Genomic DNA, 22,027 nt, shown 5'->3' on the forward strand with positions numbered 1-22,027 from the left:
TCTGCATCTTAGTTAACATGAGTATTTTCATCTTCCTGTCACACACACAATTTGATATTTGATTTGTGCTGCCAACCTAGACTCTAAACATATCTCCTAATCCCTGTGAATCTTCAATGAGGGGGCCTGTATTTCCAGGTATGAGAAAAATGCAAATTGAAAATTGAAAAATGTAATAGATGTTGTTATTTGTGTTCCAATATTCCATGCCCAATTGTGAGATGATGAATGAGAAAATAAGTCGATTTCCGATTTCCACATTCAGAAACGAAAAACTAGCCGTTTTCCAACGACGTCCCAATGGAAGGAAAATACAAGGACCCGGTCGGTCATCTAGCGTCATCTGTCATCGTCTTCAAAGGCGCAAAACGACCCTTGTGCCCAGCTTTGATCTGATTGAACGACAATGAACCTCTCAAACTGCAGCAAAACTTTGAAATGGTTGCTAAAAGATGTAGAAGCTTCACTGTAGTTGGTGAAGTGAGTTAGCAAGTCAGGGTTTCGTTTTTGGACAGCCCAGGTTGTGAAGTGGGGGGCGGTCTAGCCTAGATATTCTCCTCTAGATGGCCAGTTATATTTCAAGATCTACCTTTGCCTCGCTTGCATCGGCAGCAGGTGTTATCATACAACGATAACGAGTCGCGAGAGACAAGGCATATCGCTCTACAATATTCACTCATATACTATTGTGGATGTGGAGGGAACCGTTGAGTTGAGAACGGAGTCAACACACGAATAAGGTGAGTTCTGAAAAACGTAACATTTTGATCAATCTTAAGAAATGTAGCCTATGGATATTAGGTTATATTGCCTACTAAAATATTTTAAGAACATTGGTGTATGTGTGGACCTTTCAATGAAAAACGGATTGTGTGCATGAAGTTTCAAGCCAATAAGCCAATGAGAACTGTAAAGCTACTATTTAAGAATGAGAAAAGAGTGTATTTTGAGAAGTTGTGAAAGGACAGCTTCAATTTAACATTTGACAACCTGTACACATAAGGCTATAGACCTTTCCATAGCTGAAGACTAATTTTCATTGTGCAACTGATAGCGTCATGCTGAGTGTTTGCAGTCAGATTTTCAAGTGTTGTTTGTCTAAATTAATCTATTTCCAGTCTTGCTTTTGTCTTTACCTATTATTTTTCAGTTTGTTGGTTCTAGTCATGTAATGCAGTCTGCCTTCAAAATGACATTGTAGACTGTGATCATTATGTCAATGCAGATTCACAGCAAAATAAAGTTGATATACCCACTACCACATCTTATAACAACCCAGGCTCAAACCTGTAGGTCTACTATTGCACGTTTAAATGTGTGAACTCTACATGTATGTTTAGTTGGTATGTTATATGTGCTTGGCAGGTGTAGCCTTCAGTAGCTTGACCAGTTTGAAGTGACCCTAACCTATCACAGGGTGCAGCACTTAAGTGAGTGGAGTCATCTGAAGGAGTGACCAATGAGTCCCTTCGCTTGCTGGGTGACCTTCTGTTCTCTGCCTATCTGGTGAGTCCTCCTGCCTCAGCGCATAATTTATATATTATATTAATTGATGGGTTTTCTACAGAGAAGAGAAGGGTGTCAAAGGGGGTGAATCATACCAGAGGTGGTTTGGTGAACTACTCTTGCCTTGTTAGACCTGAAGACTCGTGTTAGCTTATGGCTAATGGCTTGGCTTGGTGATGTTTATTAGAGGTAGATGGCTAGTTGTAGCTAGTTTAACCTTGCACTGTGACACAAACTGTTGTCCCTGACCCATAATAGTTAATGGCTCATGGGAGCATCCCTGCTACAGTTTGTACTGTACATGCAGCAGACGCACAGCACCCACTTACTTCCAGAAAGCATTTTTTTGCAGTGGAGAAGTTGGGAGTAATGTGGTCTTCTATCTTAACACTTGGTGGCAGCAGTAGGATCCACATGTTAAAATAGAAGACCTGGCAGCCTAGATTGACGTTCTGGAACAGCAATAGTTAGAAAGTATGACATCATATGCCAATTTTAACATGGGAAGGATTTGATACCTATGGATACAATAATGTGAAGGGACGTGCGCAGGGAAAGATGCTCAACACACACACCTTGACAGATTCAAGCATACGTTCAGTGAACCTCAATGACCTCGACTAACCGGTGCTCCTGCACATTGACTCTGTACCCGTGCCTCCCTGTATATAGCCTCACTATTGTTATGTTACTGCTGCTCTTTAATTATTTGTTACTTTTATCTGTTTATAAAAATACAAAAAATTGTGAGTAAGCATTTCACTCTAAGGTTGTATTTCGCGCATGTGACAAATACAATTTGATTTGAACCCAAAAGATAGACTGTGCCTTCCCTTTTTTTTAATATATGTTATTTGAGTTTTTTTGCTATTATTTCTGCTATAAATAAACAAAAACAATAGACAACTGAACATATACATACAGCGCTGTGAAAAAGTATTTGCCCCGTTCCTGATTTCTTGTTGTTTTTGCACATTTTTCACACACTTAAATGTTTGAGATCATCAAACACATTTTAATATGACACAAAGATAACCCAAGTAAACACAAAATGCAGTTTTTAAGTGATAATTGTATTTATTAAGGGAAAAAAGCTATCCGAACCTTCATGGCCCTATGTGACAAAGTAATTGCCCCCCTTGTTAAATCATGAATTTACTGTGGTTAAATCACATTTTTTTGGAAAGCTGAGTTCAATTTCACTATCCACACCCAGGCCAGATTACTGCCAGACCTGTTGAATCAAGAAATCACTTAAATAGAACCTGTCTGACAAAGTGAGGTAGGCCAAAAGATCTCAAAAAGCAAGACATCATGCCATGATCCAAAGAAATTTAGGAACAGATGAGAAACAAAGTAATTTATCAATCTGGAAAGGGTTACAAATCCATTTCTAAAGCTTTGGGTCTCCAGCGAACCACGGTCAGAGCCATTATCCACAAATGGAGAACATTTAGAACAGTGGTGAACCTTCCCAGTAGTGGCCAGGCTACCAAATTACCCCAGAGTGCAGTGAGGACTTATCCAAGAGGTCACAAAAGAACCCACAACAACATCTAAAGAACTGCAGGCCACACTTGCCTCAGTTAAGGTCAGTGTCCATGACTCAACCATAAGAAAGAGACTGGTCAAAAATGGCATCCATGGCAGAGTTCCAAGGCGAAAACGACTGCTGACCAAAAATATCATAAAGGCTCGTCTCACTTTTGACAACAAAAAAACATCTTAATGAGCCCCAAGACTTTTGGGGAAATATTCTGTGGATGACGAGACAAAAGTTCAACTTTTTGGAAGGTGTGCGTCCCGTTACATCTGACGTAAAAGTAACACAGCATTTCAGAAAAAGAACATCATACCAACAGTCAAGTATGGTGGTGGTGGTGTGATGGTCTGGGGCTGCTTTGCTGCTTCAGGACCTGGACGACTTGCTGTGATTGATGGAACCATGAATTCTGTTCTCTACCGAAAAATCCTGAGGGAGAATGTCCGGCCATCAGTTCGTGACCTCAAGCTGAAGCGCACTTGGATTCTGCAGCAGGACAATGATCCAAAACACACCAGCAAGTCCACCTTTGAATGGCTTAACAAAAAACTAAATGAAGGTTTTGGAATGGCCTAGTCAAAGTCTGGACTTGAATCCGATTGAGATGCTGTGGCGTGACCTTAAAAAGGCAGTTCATGCTCAAAAACCCTCCAATGTGGCTGAATTTCAACAATTCTGCAAAGAAGAGTGGAGGAAATTTCCTCTGCAGCGACGTGAAAGACTCATTGCCAGTTATCGCAAACACTTGATTGCAGTTGTTGCTGCTGAGGGTGGCACAAACAGTTATTAGGTTTAGGGGGCAATTACTTTTTCCACATGGGGCCATGAAGGTTCGGATAGATTTCTTTTGTCAAAATAAATAAAATCATCACTTAACCCAAGTAAACACAAAATGCAGTTTATCTTTGTGTAATATTAAAATTTGTTTTAATGATCTGAAACATTTAAGTGTGACAAATGTGCAAAAAAATAAGAAATCAGGAAAGGGGCAAATACTTTTTCACTGCATGTATAATATCACACTTGCTCAGACCCACATGCTCAGACCCACATGCTCAGACCCACATGCTCAGACCCACATGCTCAGACCCACATGTTCAGACCAAGACAGCGCCTTCCCACTTGACAACACTATACAGCTATAGGATGTTAATTAAAGCAGATTTTTGTAGGGGTTGATGCATTTCCTGCAACAACATTGTGATTAAATGAAGGTCCTGTATCTGTGCATTAGGCCTCAAACGGCAACGGATGAGAATTCCTGTCTGACGTAGTTTATGGGGCATGTTATAGGCTAGACTAGACACACCAGTGTAAGTTGACGAAATGCATGAAATTGTGACAAACAGTGGCCGTGCATGTTTACTTTTAGATTCTCAACCCACACAAAGAAAAATGTGCGTAGAGGCACATGCAACATACACACACACACACACACACACACACACACACAAAGAACTTAAACACACACACCGAGTGGTCCACTTCTCTGAGGCTGCAGGTCACCTGGATGGGGGGATGCCAGCTTGCAGAGACGCCAAACAAAACATATGAGTTAAGAGGCCTCCCAGCCATGTGATTTTGATGAATGGAGGTTTACTGTAACACTTTGTGAAATTACAGGTGGATCGTCCTGCTGCACATCTCTGAACAGAGGGCCAATGCTGTAAGTAGAAGTAACATTTAATCCCCTCTGTACAGCAGTTTCAAATGGTAGAAGTTTCCCACAGAAACAGATCTAGAATCAGCTTTACTCTCTCTATCTGAACTAAGCTGACCTTTTTATATGGGTTTGTTTTGGCTTCACTGTTGGAATGTAGTTGTTTAGAATGAAGATAAACTTAAATCCATCAACTGTGGAATTTCTGCCTTGACCTCAAGTCCACCTGTTTCAGTCAGAGTGATTATGCGGTGTTTCAGTAGGTTGGTCTGTCTTCGTCCGTGTTCAGTATTGCACACTGTGAACCCCCCCCCCACACACACACACACACACACACATGGTGCCGTACAAGGGTTGTAGTGGAGGATAAACTATGTTAATTTGGCTAGGACTGTCTGGGAGTTCTGAGTGGGGAGGGGAAAATGGAAAACTAGCTTTTATTTGCAGAGAGATTTAGAACTCACTTTCTCATTGGTTAATTAACTAATTTACTGCCTGGTCACCAGGCAGGCCAAAACTATTCCACCAAAACAGGCAGAGATTTCAGGCAGTCTTATCAAACAGCTCTTACACGAAAAGGGCATTATCATAATTTTCACAATTGTACAGTATAACCTTATAGTGTGGAAATATAAAAAATATATAATTTTTGTCTGCATTGGGACTTTAACCATTTCCGTGAGGAGGAAGATTGATTTAGTCACAGCATGATACACGCCACATGCAATGCAACCGTGAGGTACAATATCGAAACTCATGTTGTTTAGAGCGCTGCGGTACGTTTAGTTCACAGCTCAGCTGTTTTTTTTGCAACAGGAAAATATTGCCCCTACTGTACTTAAGATAAGTTAGTGTTGTTTGCATTAGCGTTGTCTGCACTAGTGTTGTTTGCATTAGTGTTGTTTGCATTAGTGTTGTTTGCATTAGTGTTGTTTGCATTAGTGTTGTTTGCATTAGTGTTGTTTGCACTAGTGTTGTTTGCATTAGTGTTGTCTGCACAATCGCCAGGTCGCATTTGTAAATGAGAACTTGTTCTCAACTTGCCTACCTGGTTAAATAAAGGTGAAATAAAAAAATAAAATAAAAATGAGTGTTGTTTGCATTAGTGTTGTTTGCATTTATGTTGTTTGCATTAGTGTTGTTTGCACTAGTGTTGTTTGCACTAGTGTTGTTTGCACTAGTGTTGTTTGCACTAGTGTTGTTTGCACTAGTGTTGTTTGCACTAGTGTTGTTTGCACTAGTGTTGTTTGCACTAGTGTTGTTTGCACTAGTGTTGTTTGCACTAGTGTTGTTTGCACTAGTGTTGTTTGCACTAGTGTTGTTTGCACTAGTGTTGTTTGCACTAGTGTTTGCATTTATGTTTGCATTAGCGTTGTTTGCACTAGTGTTGTTTGCACTAGTGTTTGCATTTATGTTTGCATTTATGTTGTTTGCACTAGTGTTGTTTGCACTAGTGTTGTTTGCACTAGTGTTGTTTGCATTTATGTTTGCATTAGTGTTGTTTGCACTAGTGTTTGCATTTATGTTGTTTGCATTAGTGTTGTTTGCACTAGTGTTGTTTGCACTAGTGTTGTTTGCATTTATGTTTGCATTAGTGTTGTTTGCACTAGTGTTGTTTGCACTAGTGTTTGCATTTATGTTTGCATTAGCGTTGTTTGCACTAGTGTTTGCATTTATGATGTTTGCACTAGTGTTGTTTGCACTAGTGTTGTTTGCACTAGTGTTGTTTGCACTAGTGTTGTTTGCACTAGTGTTGTTTGCATTTATGTTTGCATTAGCGTTGTTTGCACTAGTGTTTGCATTTATGTTGTTTGCATTTATGATGTTTGCACTAGTGTTTGCACTAGTGTTTGCACTAGTGTTGTTTGCATTTATGTTTGCATTAGTGTTGTTTGCACTAGTGTTGTTTGCACTAGTGTTGTTTGCATTTATGTTTGCATTAGTGTTGTTTGCACTAGTGTTGTTTGCACTAGTGTTGTTTGCATTTATGTTGTTTGCATTTGTTGTTTGCACTAGTGTTTGCACTAGTGTTTGCACTAGTGTTGTGTGCATTTATGTTTGCATTAGTGTTTGCATTTATGTTGTTTGCATTAGTGTTGTTTGCACTAGTGTTTGCATTTATGTTGTTTGCACTAGTGTTGTTTGCACTAATGTTTGCATTAGTGTTGTTTGCATTAGTGTTGTTTGCATTAGTGTTGTTTGCATTAGCGTTTATGTCACCGCCCACTGGATACAGATGTTGAACCAACATGTATTCCATGTTGGTTCAACCAGTGTGTTCCCAGTGGGCTGCTGCTCATGATCTTCACTGGCAATCCAACCTATTTTTGTACACCTAGCTAACATCCTGGTACTGACAGTTTTGGGGAATATTGATCTAGGGCAATAGGATCTGAATGGAATTCCCCTACACCCTCAACATTTGTATGGTTGCACTCCATGTAAACAAAACCCAAATCATCCTCCTCTATAGACTTGATCCACATCCACGGTATTAAAATCATTAATGAATTAAACTGTTAAATGTGAGTCTGGTTTAAGAGTTCACACAGGGATTGAAGCTCTGTTTTATTGCCAAATGTGTAGTGGGAGCCCTTCCTGCCTAATAACATAAATATCCAAACATTTAGGAACCCTAAACTAACACTGCTCGGTGTTTGTGCAACTGACTTTCAACACAAGCTATGGAGAGGAGACAGAAAGCAGTTAGTTGATTAAAAAAAAACACACAGGCTGTGAAATACATTTCTTGCACAGAAACATTCAAACGCACTGACACACAAGCACATACAGTATATACTTTTTACTTTCTTGGGGGTCTATGAAGGATGGCCTAGTTTGATGAATACGACCGTGTGTAGCCCACACAACTTATGTTTTACACTATGGTTGAAAGTAGTCAAAGCAAATAGATGAAATTCAATTGCATCTTTAGGGTCTTCTGTCATAAAACATGCAACGTTTCACAGTTCACTCTAGGGATTCGGCACCAATTTATGGAAAGTTCATTATCGATATCAGTAGCATTTTTCCATTTGATATCAAAATCATATCGAAATATATATCGGAAACACTTTTTTTTTTTAACCTCAGATTACCCCACTTGCAATGTTTGAAAACAACAACATTGCAATTGTGTAAATGTTCACTTTTTGTTAGCTTCCATGTCTTTGTGAAGTCCAGACAACTGGTTGTCCATTAGGCCAGGTGTGAATGTTCTTGGGCTCTAAAACCTACCCAACAAGTTTGAATACAATGGGAAGCCCATCTACCGTGGATGCCCCATCAGCAGGCAACGAAGTATGCTGAGGTGAGAGTCTATTGAGAAGGTCTGTGTGAGGGTTTTGTGCATGCAGGAACAGTCATGCATGCTGTTTACATAATAGTGTAGGTTGAAAGGAAGGTGAAACCGTATTTTGCCTTGCTCACATCCATATCATATTGAATTATCCATGTTGGTGCCCATCACTAGTCTGTCCCTCTAACTGATCTCTTCAATGCCTCATTGGTCAATCTTCATGGCTGTCATAGTGTGGCAGCGCCTCATTGATCATACTTCATAGCAGTCAGTGTGGCAGCGTCTCATTGGTGTGTGTGTGTGTGTTTTTCAGGGAGAGACGCTGGGCTCGTGTGATGGCAGAGACTGCTCAGTGTGCAGCTGTCTCCCCGCCAAGGGAGCCCGGGTACGACTTTTCAATTCTCACCTCGCTCCACTGGACCCCCACAGTCCACCACTGTGCAACCATGATCCCAAGGAACCTCAGACAGAACTGAGTCCGAAATTCTAGTGTTTTATACAGAGACCACTTTGAGCTAGTGCTCAGACATGTACAGTAGCCTATTACGTATGATACGATGGTACAAATGAATGTATAGGTTTGATGAGAAACTTGATAAGAAAGTGATGTCTGCACACTTTGTAAATAAAATACATGTAAAAGGAATGAATAGAAGCTGTGGATGAATGAATAGATTTTCCTGGTGGAAAGAGAAAAGGGTAATATTGTGCTCAGTGGAGTAGCAGGGATTCAACACATGTTTTCAGCTCATACATATCCTTGTTTTCCAGACCAGAATACTTGTGTTAGTTCTCATAGCTAAGGCCTAGGCTTTAGCTCAACGCGCTAATGTGATATTGAGGACTACTACACCCAGATCAGAAGTGTGTGTGTGCTGTGTAAATCGTATCGTTACTACTTGAGCTCTCTTTTCCTCTCCAGGGGGCCCCAGGGAAGCTGGGGAAGCAGGGGCCACAGGGCCCAGATGGCATCGGGGGCTCCGCAGGGCCTCACGGAGAGAAGGGGAGGAGGGGTGTCGAGGGACCACCTGGGCTGGATGGGAAGAAAGGGGAAAGGGTGAGTGTCTGGGTGTGACTTTGTGGGTTTGACTTTGTGGGTGGGACTTTGTGGGTTTGACTTTGTGGGTGTGACTTTGTGTGTGTTGGTCTGTCTTTCTCTATGTTTGTGTAGTTGTCTTTCTATGTTGTCTCTGCCTGTCTTACCTTGGGTTGACATGACTGCATGAGAGACAGATATGGAGAGTGAGAGTCTGTGTTCTATACCTGTCATTAAGAGTGGACAGTCTGATGCCACCTTGTTTTGTATTGCAGGGTCCGACTGGTCACCCAGGATTTCCTGGTATCGATGGTGTCAATGTAAGTAAATCACCAGCGGCATCATCATTTGTCATCTGAGTATGTAAATATTATCACATAAATATGAGAGATTAGAGAAAAGAACACAGATCAGATTATGGACCTGGGATCTCAAATTAAGATTCAACCCTGAAGAGAGCATGCCTCAAAGGTTTGCTACAACAACATAGATACACACAGTGGATATTTGTACAGTTCCGGCAACGCAACACACACACACACACACACACACAGGCCCAGTCCTGGCCGATCTGTTGGCCTAACGAGACAGAAACAAAGGCTGTCCTCCCCACCCAAAACTACAAAAGTGTAGCCTGCAGTGCCGGTCTGAAATGGAATTGAATCAATGCCCATCCATGTGGAAGGCCTACCGTTTGTAAAACAGTGAGTTGTATTGGCTTTATTAGTCCTGATTCCTGTGACTAATCATTTGGGCTATTTAAGCTCTGAATATCAGCTACCCAACACTATCAGAAGTTATCCTGAGTCTATTTTGCAATGAGAATCTGTTTTTTACACAGTGGGAAATGCAGAAGTATTTTATTTTTTGCTGTGTTGCTGCTCGTAAAAAAATGTACGAATACAATCTTGAAACCACTGATCACACTTTGAGTTTCACCCATCCCGTACAACAGTTGAGTAGCCTGATTGTCCATTCCATATTGTCCATTTTACTTGGACCTGTCCTGTTTTTAGGATATATTGTTTGATAATATGTCATATTCACATAGAAGCAGATGTTATTTTTTGATCGGGTGCCAGGTTCGGCAATTTGGCCGAAGAAACATGCATGGTGTAAAAAGTGCTTGTCTCATGATATTGTCATACATTTGATCTCCAGCCTCTAGGCTACAGAAAACTCCACATACTGTTTCCTCCGTACGCTATAGGCTACATGATTTATATTAGATCTCTCTTTTTTTGTACGGCACGTTGGTGGAGCGCTGGAATGGTGCATCTCCTCAACAGAACCCGTGGGCTGATTATTTTTATTTTTTTCTTGAGCGGATGGTCAGGGGACTGGAACATAATTCCAAATAATTTCTGGACTGCAAACTGACCACAAGAAGCCCAAAACAGATATAATATTTGATTTAAAACATAGTCGTTTCAAACTTAAATTTGTATACAATCACATTTCTTAATGGGAATACTTTGGAACAGATTTACAAAATTAAAATCACTTGGAGCTGATTTGCTGGTCTTTTATGTCCAATAATAGTAATAATAGTTATATACAGTACCAGTCAAAGGTTTGGACACCTACTCATTCCAGGATGTTTCTTTATTTGTACTATTTTCTACGTTGTAGAATAATAGTGAAAGCATCAAAACTATAAAATAACACTTACAGTTGAAGTCGGAAGTTTACATACACCTTAGACAAATACATTTAAACTCAGTTTTTCACAATTCCTGACATTTAATCCTAGTAAAAATTCACTGGCTCAGGTCAGGAAGGATCACCACTTTATTTGAATGTGAAATGTCGGAATAATAGTAGAGAGAATAATATCGTAAAATCATAAAACACTTGAAAAAAAAACAACCTCAAACTTGTATCTCCAACAGACTTGCTATTTCCTCATAGAACATGCTGGCCAATCAGCGGTCTACTCTCATGAATTTTTTTAAATGACCGGTACACGCCCACACCATTCCAACACAGAAAATCTGGTTTTTAACATGCCTAATTGAAACGTTTTGGAAGGACAGGTATTTCACTCATATTGTATTATAGTTTTTTTTATAGGTGTAAACACTAGAAAGTTACTTTACATTATCCAGAAAGGCTGTGATTGATATTAGAACTCTTATGGCCTTTTAGTGGTTACATATTTATGAAATATATTACAACCAAAAGGCCAGCTAACCCTAGTAAAGAACATTAAAAAAACACATGTTCTTATTTATAAAGAGAAAATGAAACATACTTCATGTAATGAAGTTACTAATAATCATTTCTAGTGCATACTGTTATTCACCACATGGTGGCGTGGGTGTTCATGGCGTTTACAGGGTGTTTACAGGGTGTTCATGGCGTTTACAGGGTGTTCATGGTATTTATAGGGTGTTTACAGGGTGTTCATGGCGTTTACAGGGTGTTCATGGTATTTATAGGGTGTTTACAGGGTGTTCATGGCGTTTACAGGGTGTTCATGGTGTTTACAGGGTGTTCATGGTGTTTACAGGGTGTTCATGGTGTTTACAGGGTGTTCATATTTGTTTACAGGGTGTTTACAGGGTGTTCATGGTGTTTGCAGGGTGTTCATGGTGTTTACAGGGTGTTCATGGTGTTTACAGGGTGTTTACAGGGTGTTCATGGTGTTTACAGGGTGTTTACAGGGTGTTTCAGGGTGTTTACAGGGTGTTCATGGTATTTATAGGGGTTCATGGTGTTTGGTGTTTACAGGGTGTTCATGGTGTTTACAGGGTGTTCATGGCGTTTACAGGGTGTTCATGGCGTTTACAGGGTGTTCATGGTGTTTACAGGGTGTTCATGGTGTTTACAGGGTGTTCATTGTGTTTACAGGGTGTTTACAGGGTGTTTACAGGGTGTTCATGGTGTTTACAGGGTGTTCATGGTGTTTACAGGGTGTTCATGGTGTTTACAGGGTGTTCATGGTGTTTACAGGGTGTTCATGGTGTTTACAGGGTGTTCATGGTGTTTACAGGGTGTTCATGGTGTTTACAGGGTGTTCATGGTGTTTGCAGGGTGTTCATGGTGTTTACAGGGTGTTCATGGTGTTTACAGGGTGTTCATGGTGTTTACAGGGTGTTTACAGGGTGTTCATGGTGTTTACAGGGTGTTCATAGGGTGTTTACAGGGTGTTCATGGTATTTACAGGGTGTTCATGGTGTTTACAGGGTGTTCAGGGTGTTCATGGTGTTTGCAGGGTGTTCATGGTGTTTACAGGGTGTTCATGGTGTTTACAGGGTGTTCATGGTGTTTACAGGGTGTTTATAGGGTGTTTACAGGGTGTTTATAGGGTGTTTACAGGGTGTTTTTATAGGGTGTTTACAGGGTGTTTCATGGTGTTTACAGGGTGTTCATGGTGTTTACGGGGTGTTTAGGGTGTTATAGGGTGTTTACAGGGTGTTCATGGTGTTTACAGGGTGTTCATGGTATTTACAGGGTGTTCATGGTGTTTACAGGGTGTTCATGGTATTTGTGGGTTTCAGGGTGTTTACAGGGTGTTCATGGTGTTTACAGGGTGTTTACAGGGTGTTCATGGTGTTTAGGGTGTTCAGGGTGTTTACAGGGTGTTTCAGGGTGTTTACAGGGTGTTCATGGTGTTTGGTGTTTACAGGGTGTTCATGGTGTTTACAGGGTGTTCATGGTGTTTACAGGGTGTTTACAGGGTGTTTACAGGGTGTTCATGGTGTTTACAGGGTGGTGTTTACAGGGTGTTTATAGGGTGTTCATGGGTGTTTGGTGTTTACAGGGTGTTCATGGTGTTTTACAGGGTGTTCATGGTGTTTACAGGGTGTTCATGGTGTTTACAGGGTGTTCATGGTGTTTACAGGGTGTTCATGGTGTTTACAGGGGTGTTTACAGGGTGTTCATGGTGTTTACAGGGTGTTTACAGGGTGTTCATGGTGTTTACAGGGTGTTTACAGGGTGTTCAGGGTGGTGTTTACAGGGTGTTCATGGTGTTTACAGGGTGTTTACAGGGTGTTCTTGGTGTTTACAGGGTGTTTCATGGTGTTTACAGGGTGTTCATGGTGTTTACAGGGTGGGTGTTTATAGGGTGTTTATAGGGTGTTTACAGGGTGTTCATGGTGTTTACAGGGTGTTCATGGTGTTTACAGGGTGTTCATGGTGTTTACAGGGTGTTCATGGTGTTTACAGGGTGTTTATAGGGTGTTTACAGGGTGTTTACAGGGTGTTCATGGTGTTTACAGGGTGTTTACAGGGTGTTCATGGTGTTTACAGGGTGTTCATGGTGTTTACAGGGTGTTCATGGTGTTTACAGGGTGTTCATGGTGTTTACAGGGTGTTCATGGTGTTTACAGGGTGGGTGTTTACAGGGTGTTTATAGGGTGTTTACAGGGTGGGTGTTTATAGGGTGTTTACAGGGTGTTCATGGTGTTTACAGGGTGTTCATGGTGTTTACAGGGTGTTTATGGTGTTTAGGGTGTTTGCAGGGTGTTCATGGTGTTTACAGGGTGTTCATGGCGTTTACAGGGTGTTCATGGTATTTACAGGGTGTTTACAGGGTGTTCATGGTGTTTACAGGGTGTTCATGGTGTTTACAGGGTGTGTTCATGGTGTTTACAGGGTGTTCATGTTTACAGGGTGTTCATGGCGTTTACAGGGTGTTCATGGCGTTTACAGGGTGTTCATGGTTTACAGGGTGTTTACAGGGTGTTCATGGTGTTTACAGGGTGTTCATTTGGTGTTTACAGGTTCATGGTGTTTACAGGGTGTTCATGGTGTTTACAGGGTGTTCATGGTATTTACAGGGTGTTTACAGGGTGTTCATGGTGTTTACAGGGTGTTCATTGTGTTTACAGGGTGTTTACAGGGTGTTTACAGGGTGTTCATGGTTTACAGGGTGTTTACAGGGTGTTCATGGTGTTTACAGGGTGTTTATAGGGTGTTTACAGGGTGTTCATGGTGTTTACAGGGTGTTTATAGGTGTGTTCATGGTGTTTACAGGGTGTTCATGGTGTTTACAGGGTGTTCATGGTGTTTACAGGGTGTTCATGGTGTTTACAGGGTGTTTACAGGGTGTTCATGGTGTTTACAGGGTGGGTGTTTACAGGGTGTTCATGGTGTTTACAGGGTGTTCATGGTGTTTACAGGGTGTTCATAGGGTGTTTTAGGGTGTTTACAGGGTGGGTGTTTACAGGGTGTTCATGGTGTTTACAGGGTGTTCATGGTGTTTACAGGGTGTTCATGGTGTTTACAGGGTTTTATAGGGTGTTTATAGGGTGTTTACAGGGTGTTCATGGTGTTTACAGGGTGGGTGTTTCATGGGGTGTTCATGGTGTTTACAGGGTGGTGTTTCAGGGTGTTCATGGTGTTTACAGGGTGTTTACAGGGTGTTCATGGTGTTTACAGGGTGTTTACAGGGTGTTCATGGTGTTTACAGGGTGTTCATGGTGTTTACAGGGTGTTTATAGGGTGTTTACAGGGTGTTTATAGGGTGTTTACAGGGTGTTCATGGTGTTTACAGGGTGTTCATGGTGTTTACAGGGTGTTTATAGGGTGTTCATGGTGTTTGCAGGGTGTTCATGGTGTTTGCAGGGTGTTCATGGTGTTTGCAGGGTGTTCATGGTGTTTACAGGGTGTTCATGGTGTTTACAGGGTGTTCATGGTGTTTACAGGGTGTTCATGGTGTTTACAGGGTGTTCATGGTGTTTACAGGGTGTTCATGGTGTTTACAGGGTGTTCATGGTGTTTACAGGGTGTTCATGGCGTTTACAGGGTGTTCATGGTGTTTACAGGGTGTTTACAGGGTGTTCATTGTGTTTACAGGGTGTTCATGGTGTTTACAGGGTGTTTACAGGGTGTTCATGGTGTTTACAGGGTGTTCATGGTGTTTGCAGGGTGTTCATGGTGTTTGCAGGGTGTACTCTGAGTATCTTTCCATAACTGTGTGGTTTCAGGGTCACGTTGGTGCTGGGGGGAATCCTGGTCTGCCGGGGCTAGACGGCTGTAACGGGACCAGGGGACAGACGGGGATACCCGGTGTTCATGGCACGAACGGATTCCCTGGACCCAGGGTGAGGGGACTCCTATTAGCAACCACACCTCCAGTCTAGAGATAGGGTAGACATCATATGGTCTTTACCTTCACCCACCTCCAGGGTAGACATCATATGGTCTATACCTTCACCCACCTTCAGTCTGGAGATAGGGTAGACATCATATGGTCTTTACCTTCACCCACCTCCAGTCTGGAGATAGGGTAGACATCATATGCTCTTTACCTTCACCCAACTCCCTTTGAAGCCCTTCACCCCTCAATTGTTTCCGAACAAGATAAATAACATAGAATAGATGATAACTTCATGATGTATGTACAGCATGTGAATGTCGTGTTTCCTTCATGCAGCTAGCTAGCATTCTGACAGGAGTCTCATACACTGTTGAAGTCTTTGACAGGTTTCATTTACACATCTTGTGTGTCAGGGAATGGAGTCGCACAAGCAGAATGCTTTATCAGCAAAATTGTTTTGCCTTTCCTTCAGGGATATCTCCAAGCCTATCGTTTAGACTTTCCTTCAGGGATATCTCCAAGCCTATCGTTTTGACTTTCCTTCAGGGATATCTCCAAGCCTATCGTTTTGACTTTCCTTCAGGGATATCTCCTAACCTATCGTTTAGACTTTCCTTCAGGGATATCTCCTAACCTATCGTTTTGACTTTCCTTCAGGGATATCTCCTAACCTATCGTTTTGACTTTCCTTCAGGGATATCTCCTAACCTATCGTTTTGACTTTCCTTCAGGGATATCTCGGTCCCAAAGGAACAAAAGGGGAGCCTGTCTACGATGTATCTGGACCTGGCCTTCCTGTGAGTAATCTTTGCTGTGTGTGTGTGTGTGTCTGTGTACATGTGCGTTATATTACACAAACTTTGACTTGTTGATATTTGACAGGGCGACCCTGGGCCTCCTGGAAGATCTGTAAGTGTTTCATCGTTTTCACTATCACTCCGCATTCTTAGAACACCACAGGTAAACACGTTACCACGGTGACGGGGCTCTACAGCTACGGCAGCTTTGAACTCCAGGACCCAGAGATGGGAGGAGGTGACAGGTACAGTGTCTTCAATGTATTCACACTCCTTGACTTTTTCCACATTTTCTTGTGTTACAGCTTGAATTTAAAATTGTATTAAATTGAGATTTTTATGTCGCTGATCTACAAAATACCCCGTAATGGCAAAGTGGAATTATGTTTTTAGAAATGTTTGCAAATTAATAAAAAATGTGAAGGTGAAATGTCTTGAGTCAATAAGTGTTCAACCCTTTTGTTATGTCAAGTCCAAATAAGTTCAGGAGTGAAAAGGTGCTTAACAAGTCACATAAAAGCTGCATGGACTCAACTTGTGTGCAATAATAGTGTTTAACATGATTTTTAAGTGAATACCCCATTTCTGTACCCTACACATACAATTAAGGTCCCTAAATTGATCAGTGAATTTCAAGCAAAGATTCAAGCACAAAGACCAGGGAGGTTTTCCTATGGGTCGCAAAGAATGCACCTATTGGTAGATGGGTAAAAAAAAAAAGCAGATTGAATGTCCCTTTGAGCACGGTGGAGTTATTATTTTTACTCTTTGGATGGTGTATCAATACACCAAGTCATTACAAAGATATAGGTACCCTTTCGAAATCCTTTGCCGGAGAGGAAGGAAATCACTCAGGGATTTCACCATGAAACCAATGGTGATTTTAAAACAGTTATATAGTTTAATGGCTGTGATAGGAGATAACTGTGGATGGATCAACAACATTGTTGACAGAGTGAAAAGAAGGAAGCCTGTACAGAATAACAATATTCCAAAACATGCATCCTGTTTGCAATAAGACATTCACCTTTAAGTAGGACAATAACCTAGAACACAAGGTCAAATACTGTACACAGTGGAGTTGATAACCTAGACAACATTGAATGTTCCTGAGTGGCAAAGTTACAGTTTTGACTTAAATTGGCTTGAAAATATATGGCTTGAAAATGGCTGTCTAGCAATGATCAACAACCAACTTGACAGAGCTTGACAATTTCTTAAAAGAATAATGTGTAAATATTGTACCATCCAGGTGTGGAAAACTCTGAGATTTTCCCAGAAAGACTAGTATTGACTCAGGGGGTTCAACACGTATATAATCAAGATATTAGTGTTTTATTTTCTATTAATTAAAATAAATATTGCATTTTTCTTCAAATTTGACATTACAGAGTATGTTGTGTAGATCGTTGACTAAAAATTACAATTAATTCAATTTTAATCCCACTTTGTAACGCAACTAAACGTGGAAAAAGTCAAAGGGTGTGAATACATTCTGAAGGCACTGTGGATGTTCAGACATAGTTACTCTGGAAAACTTTGATAGTACTAGTATTTCTCCTCCCACACTAACTCTTCCACCAGGTTGTTTCTGTAAAAGAGAATATGTTCTCAGTCAATTTACATTTAGTAAAACAAAGATATAAGCTGTAGTAGCAGTTGTGTTTCACAACATTTAACTCTAACACACTAATTTATTGCCTTTTTGACTCATCAATTAGAAGTTAAAAAAACAAATGTATGTCAACAAAAAATCTGGGTCATGTTCAGTAGGGCAGACCGTAGCAAAATGATTTAGTTAAAGGAAAATGAGTGTTTTCTTATTGGACAACAAGTACAGATAGTACCTGTTTGTTTAACATCCCTTCAGAGGGTTTTCTTCCATTTTTGTGCCTAATGAACACGACCCTGTGCTCTGTCATGTTTTTCCTCCAGGGATCACCTGGCCATGTGGGACCCAAGGGTCACACAGGCCCTGCTGGACCTAATGGAAATGATGTGAGCAATAGGGCTTTTTGTAATCATCGTCTTTGCTATTGAATACAGACGATTCTGTGATGTGAAACATGTATATCTTTTGTTTTGTGTGACCTGTATGTAGTTAATGAGATTATATAGTGGTGAACAGTATGTGTATACGTGTTAAGATATTTCTCTCTTTCATCTAGGGTCCAGACGGTCCACCCGGGGCTAGAGGAGAACCAGTGAGTGGGCACGCACACACGCGCGCACACACATACACACACACACACACTTACAAACGTGTTTGTGTTTCAGGGTGACACTGGCAGATCACTGCCGGGCATTAAAGGTGATGAGGTAAGTAGCTATGCTAGTGTGTGAGTGTGTGTTTTGCTGTGTAATCATTTTTACGTATTTTTTTTATTTCACCTTTTTTTATTTAACCAGGTAGGCTAGTTGAGAACACCTTGATTTAACCAGGTAGGCTAGTTGAGAACACCTTGATTTAACCAGGTAGGCTAGTTGAGAACACCTTGATTTAACCAGGTAGGCTAGTTGAGAACACCTTGATTTAACCAGGTAGGCTAGTTGAGAACACCTTGATTTAACCAGGTAGGCTAGTTGAGAACACCTTGATTTAACCAGGTAGGCTAGTTGAGAACACCTTGATTTAACCAGGTAGGCTAGTTGAGAACACCTTGATTTAACCGGGTAGGCTAGTTGAGAACACCTTGATTTAACCGGGTAGGCTAGTTGAGAACACCTTGATTTAACCAGGTAGGCCAGTTGAGAACAAGTTCTCATTTACAACTGCGACCTGGCCAAGATAAAGCAAAGCAGTGTGACACAAACAACAACACAGAGTTACACATGGAATAAACAAATGTACAGTCAATAACACAATAGAAACATCTATATACAGTGTGTGCAAATGAGGTAAAATTAGGGAGGTAAGGCAATAAATAGGCCATAGTGGTGAAGTAATTACAATGTAGCAATTAAACACTGGAGTGATATGTGTAGAAGATGAATGTGCAAGTAGAAATACTGGGGTGCAAAGGAGCAAGATAAATAAATAAATACAGTATGGGGATGAGGTAGTTGGATGGGTTATTTACAGATGGGCTATGTACAGGTACAGTGATCTGTGAGCTGCTCTGACAGCTGGAGCCAGTGGGTTTGGTGAGAATATGAAGCGAGGGCCAGCCAACGAGAGCATACAGGTCGCAGTGGTGTATATTGGGCTTTGATGACAAAACGGATTTCACTGTGATAGACTGCATCCAATTTGCTGAGTAGAGTGTTGGAGGCTATTTTGTAAATGACATCGCCGAAGTCAAGGATCGGTAGAATAGTCAGTTTTACGAGGGTATGTTTGGCAGCATGAGTGAAGGATGCTTTGTTGCGAAATAGGAAGCCGATTCTAGATTTAAGATGCTTAAATCTAGAATCGGAGATGCTTAATGGAGATGCTTAATGTGAGTCTGGAAGGAGAGTTTACAGTCTAACCAGACACCTAGGTATTTGTAGTTGTCCACATATTCTATGTCAGAACCGTCCAGAGTAGTAATGCTGGACGGGCAGGCAGGTGCGGGCAGTGATCGGTTGAAGAGCGTAGTTAGTTTAGTTTTACTTGCATTTAAGCGCAGTTGGAAGCCACAGAAGGAGAGTTGTATTGAAGCTCATCTGGAGGTTTGTTAACAGTATCCAAGGAAGGGCCAGAAGTATACAGAATGGTGTCGTCTGCGTAGAGGTGGATCAGAGACTCACCAGCAGTAAGAGCAACATCATTGATGTATACAGAGAAAAGAGTCGGCCCGAGAATTGAACCCTGTGGCACCCCCATAGAGACTGCTAGAGGTCCGGACAACATGCCCTCCGATTTGACACACTGAACTCTGTCTGAGAAGTAGTTGGTGAACCAGGCGAGGCAGTCATTTGAGAAACCAAAGCTGTTGAGTCTGCCGATAAGAATGCAGTGATTGACAGAGTCAAAAGCCTTGGCCAGGTTGACGAGTACTAGAGTGTCTAGAGTGTCTCCCCCCTTTGAAGAGGGGGATGACCGTGGCAGCTTTCCAATCTTTGGGGATCTCAGACGATACGAGAGGTTGAACAGGCTAGTAATAGGGGTTGCAACAATTTGCGACGGATAATTTTAGAAAGAGAGGGTCCAGATTGTCTAGCCCAGCTGGTTTATAGTGGTCCAGATTTTGCAGCTCTTTAAGAACATCAGCTGTCTGGATTTGGGTGAAGGAGAAATGGGGGAGGATTGGGCAAGTTGCTGTGGGGGGTGCAGAGCTGTTGACCGGGGTAGGGGGAGCCAGGTGGAATGCATGGCCAGCCGTAGAAAAATGCTTATTGAAATTCTCAATTATCGTGGATTTATCGGTGGTGACAGTGTTTCCTAGATTCAGTGCAGTAGGCAGCTGGGAGGAGGTGCTCTTATTCTCCATGGACTTTACAGTGTCACAGAACTTTTTTTGGAGTTTGTGCTACAGGATGCGAATTTGTGTTTGAAAAAGCTAGCCTTAGCTTTCCTAATCATCTCCTTCTCTCCATGTCAACATGGATAATATTATCTCTCTACTCATCCTGCTGTCTCTCAGGGGGACCAGGGTCAACCAGGGCCTCCGGGGCCTGAGGAGATCGTCGAGCCTCCAGACCTTTTCTACCCCAAAGGAGACAAGGTACCCTATATAGCGCGACTGCCTATGGGAACATTATGGACTTTCTCTGTACTTCGTCGTGCAAAGAAACACGTAGACTATATGCTTACCAAGGGTTGTAACAGTTGATGCCAAACCAACAGTGGGAACCAAGAAATGTAATTTTATAGTTTGGAGCATTAGGACTCAAAATATGGACTGCATTATTCTTCTTGAAGTCCAGAGCAATGAATGAGTTAACCCATAATTGGCTTGTTGTAACAGAGTTGGCTTTCGTCTACCACGATTAACTCTTGATGTTGTTTTTGTCTGTTTAAGGGGGATAAAGGGGTTCCTGGACCATGTGGACCCAGAGGCATAACTGTGAGTTTGTGTGTGCATGCTCGTGTGTGTGTGTGGTTTATGCATTTGTGTATTACATGTGTTTGAACTATAACTCTCCTTACAGGGAGAAAAATCCGATGAAGGACTAAAGGGAGAAACTGGAATCCGTGGCTTTCCTGGTCCTCGGGTAGGAACACTGTACTGTTGTGATCTGATGTCATAAAGCCGTCCTCCTGGCCCTCGGGTAGGAACACTGTACTGTTGTGATCTGATGTCATAAAGCCGTCCTCCTGGTCCTCGGGTAGGAACACTGTACTGTTGTGATCTGATGTCATAAAGCCGTCCTCCTCGGGTAGGAACACTGTACTGTTGTGATCTGATGTCATAAAGCCGTCCTCTTGGGCCTCAGGTAGGAACACAGTACGGTTGTGATCTGATGTCATAAAGCCGTCCTCTTGGGCCTCGGGTAGGAACACTGTACTGTTGTGATCTGATGTCATAAAGCCGTCCTCCTGGTCCTCGGGTAGGAACACTGTACTGTTGTGATCTGATGTCATAAAGCCGTCCTCTTGGCCCTCGGGTAGGAACACTGTACTGTTGTGATCTGATGTCATAAAGCCGTCCTCCTCGGTTAGGAACACTGTACTGTTGTGATCTGATATCATAAAGCCGTCCTCTTGGGCCTCAGGTAGGAACACTGTACAGTTGTGATCTGATGTCATAAAGCCGTCCTCTTGGGCCTCGGGTAGGAACACTGTACGGTTGTGATCTGATGTCATAAAGCCGTCGTCTTGGGCCTCGGGTAGGAACACTGTACAGTTGTGATCTGATGTCATAAAGCCGTCCTCCTTGTTATTATGTAGTCATCTGTTGTTGTCTTCCATATTACTTGATTCGTTGTCTTTTTTTTTTGTCTCTTATCTTCTCTGTCTAAGGGTTACATTGGATCTACCGGCCTGCCTGGAACGCCTGGACCACAGGTGGGACTTCTCCATCCTCTTAGTTTAGTCTCGTCAATGTTGTGTGGAATAATTACTCTCCAAAATATTGCTTTGCTATGTTTAACTACCAATGAATCTGCAGTTATATTGCATGAAAGGCATCTGAAGGAAACTGATTTGATTTAGTTTACTATAGTTTGGTCTGTTGTCAGATTTGAAATGCATTGGTTATTTTAGGAAACTAA

At 41.7% G+C, this 22,027-nt stretch overlaps 1 protein-coding gene across 2 annotated transcripts in view; it reads left to right on the plus strand.

The window, feature by feature from the left end:
* The first annotated feature begins 349 nt into the window (after positions 1 to 349).
* LOC112227214 (collagen alpha-4(IV) chain-like) overlaps positions 350 to 22,027 on the plus strand; it is a 69,042-nt gene continuing 47,364 nt past the window's right edge. The window contains exons 1-16 of one of the 2 annotated variants that reach the window (XM_042307973.1): positions 350 to 740; positions 1,366 to 1,506; positions 4,673 to 4,715; positions 8,321 to 8,392; positions 8,930 to 9,064; positions 9,319 to 9,363; positions 14,980 to 15,096; positions 15,824 to 15,889; positions 15,975 to 16,001; positions 17,825 to 17,887; positions 18,058 to 18,093; positions 18,167 to 18,208; positions 20,458 to 20,538; positions 20,836 to 20,880; positions 20,966 to 21,028; positions 21,777 to 21,821. In XM_042307973.1, coding sequence (XP_042163907.1) covers positions 1,460 to 1,506; positions 4,673 to 4,715; positions 8,321 to 8,392; positions 8,930 to 9,064; positions 9,319 to 9,363; positions 14,980 to 15,096; positions 15,824 to 15,889; positions 15,975 to 16,001; positions 17,825 to 17,887; positions 18,058 to 18,093; positions 18,167 to 18,208; positions 20,458 to 20,538; positions 20,836 to 20,880; positions 20,966 to 21,028; positions 21,777 to 21,821 — 927 coding nt within the window. In that variant the 5' untranslated portion in view covers positions 350 to 740; positions 1,366 to 1,459. The remainder of the gene's footprint in view (positions 741 to 1,365; positions 1,507 to 4,672; positions 4,716 to 8,320; positions 8,393 to 8,929; positions 9,065 to 9,318; positions 9,364 to 14,979; positions 15,097 to 15,823; positions 15,890 to 15,974; positions 16,002 to 17,824; positions 17,888 to 18,057; positions 18,094 to 18,166; positions 18,209 to 20,457; positions 20,539 to 20,835; positions 20,881 to 20,965; positions 21,029 to 21,776; positions 21,822 to 22,027) is intronic. The other variant, XM_042307974.1, reaches the window with a different exon arrangement.

Source organism: Oncorhynchus tshawytscha, linkage group LG28 (genome assembly GCF_018296145.1).
Source record: "Oncorhynchus tshawytscha isolate Ot180627B linkage group LG28, Otsh_v2.0, whole genome shotgun sequence".
In the NCBI taxonomy this organism is placed as follows: domain Eukaryota; kingdom Metazoa; phylum Chordata; class Actinopteri; order Salmoniformes; family Salmonidae; genus Oncorhynchus; species Oncorhynchus tshawytscha.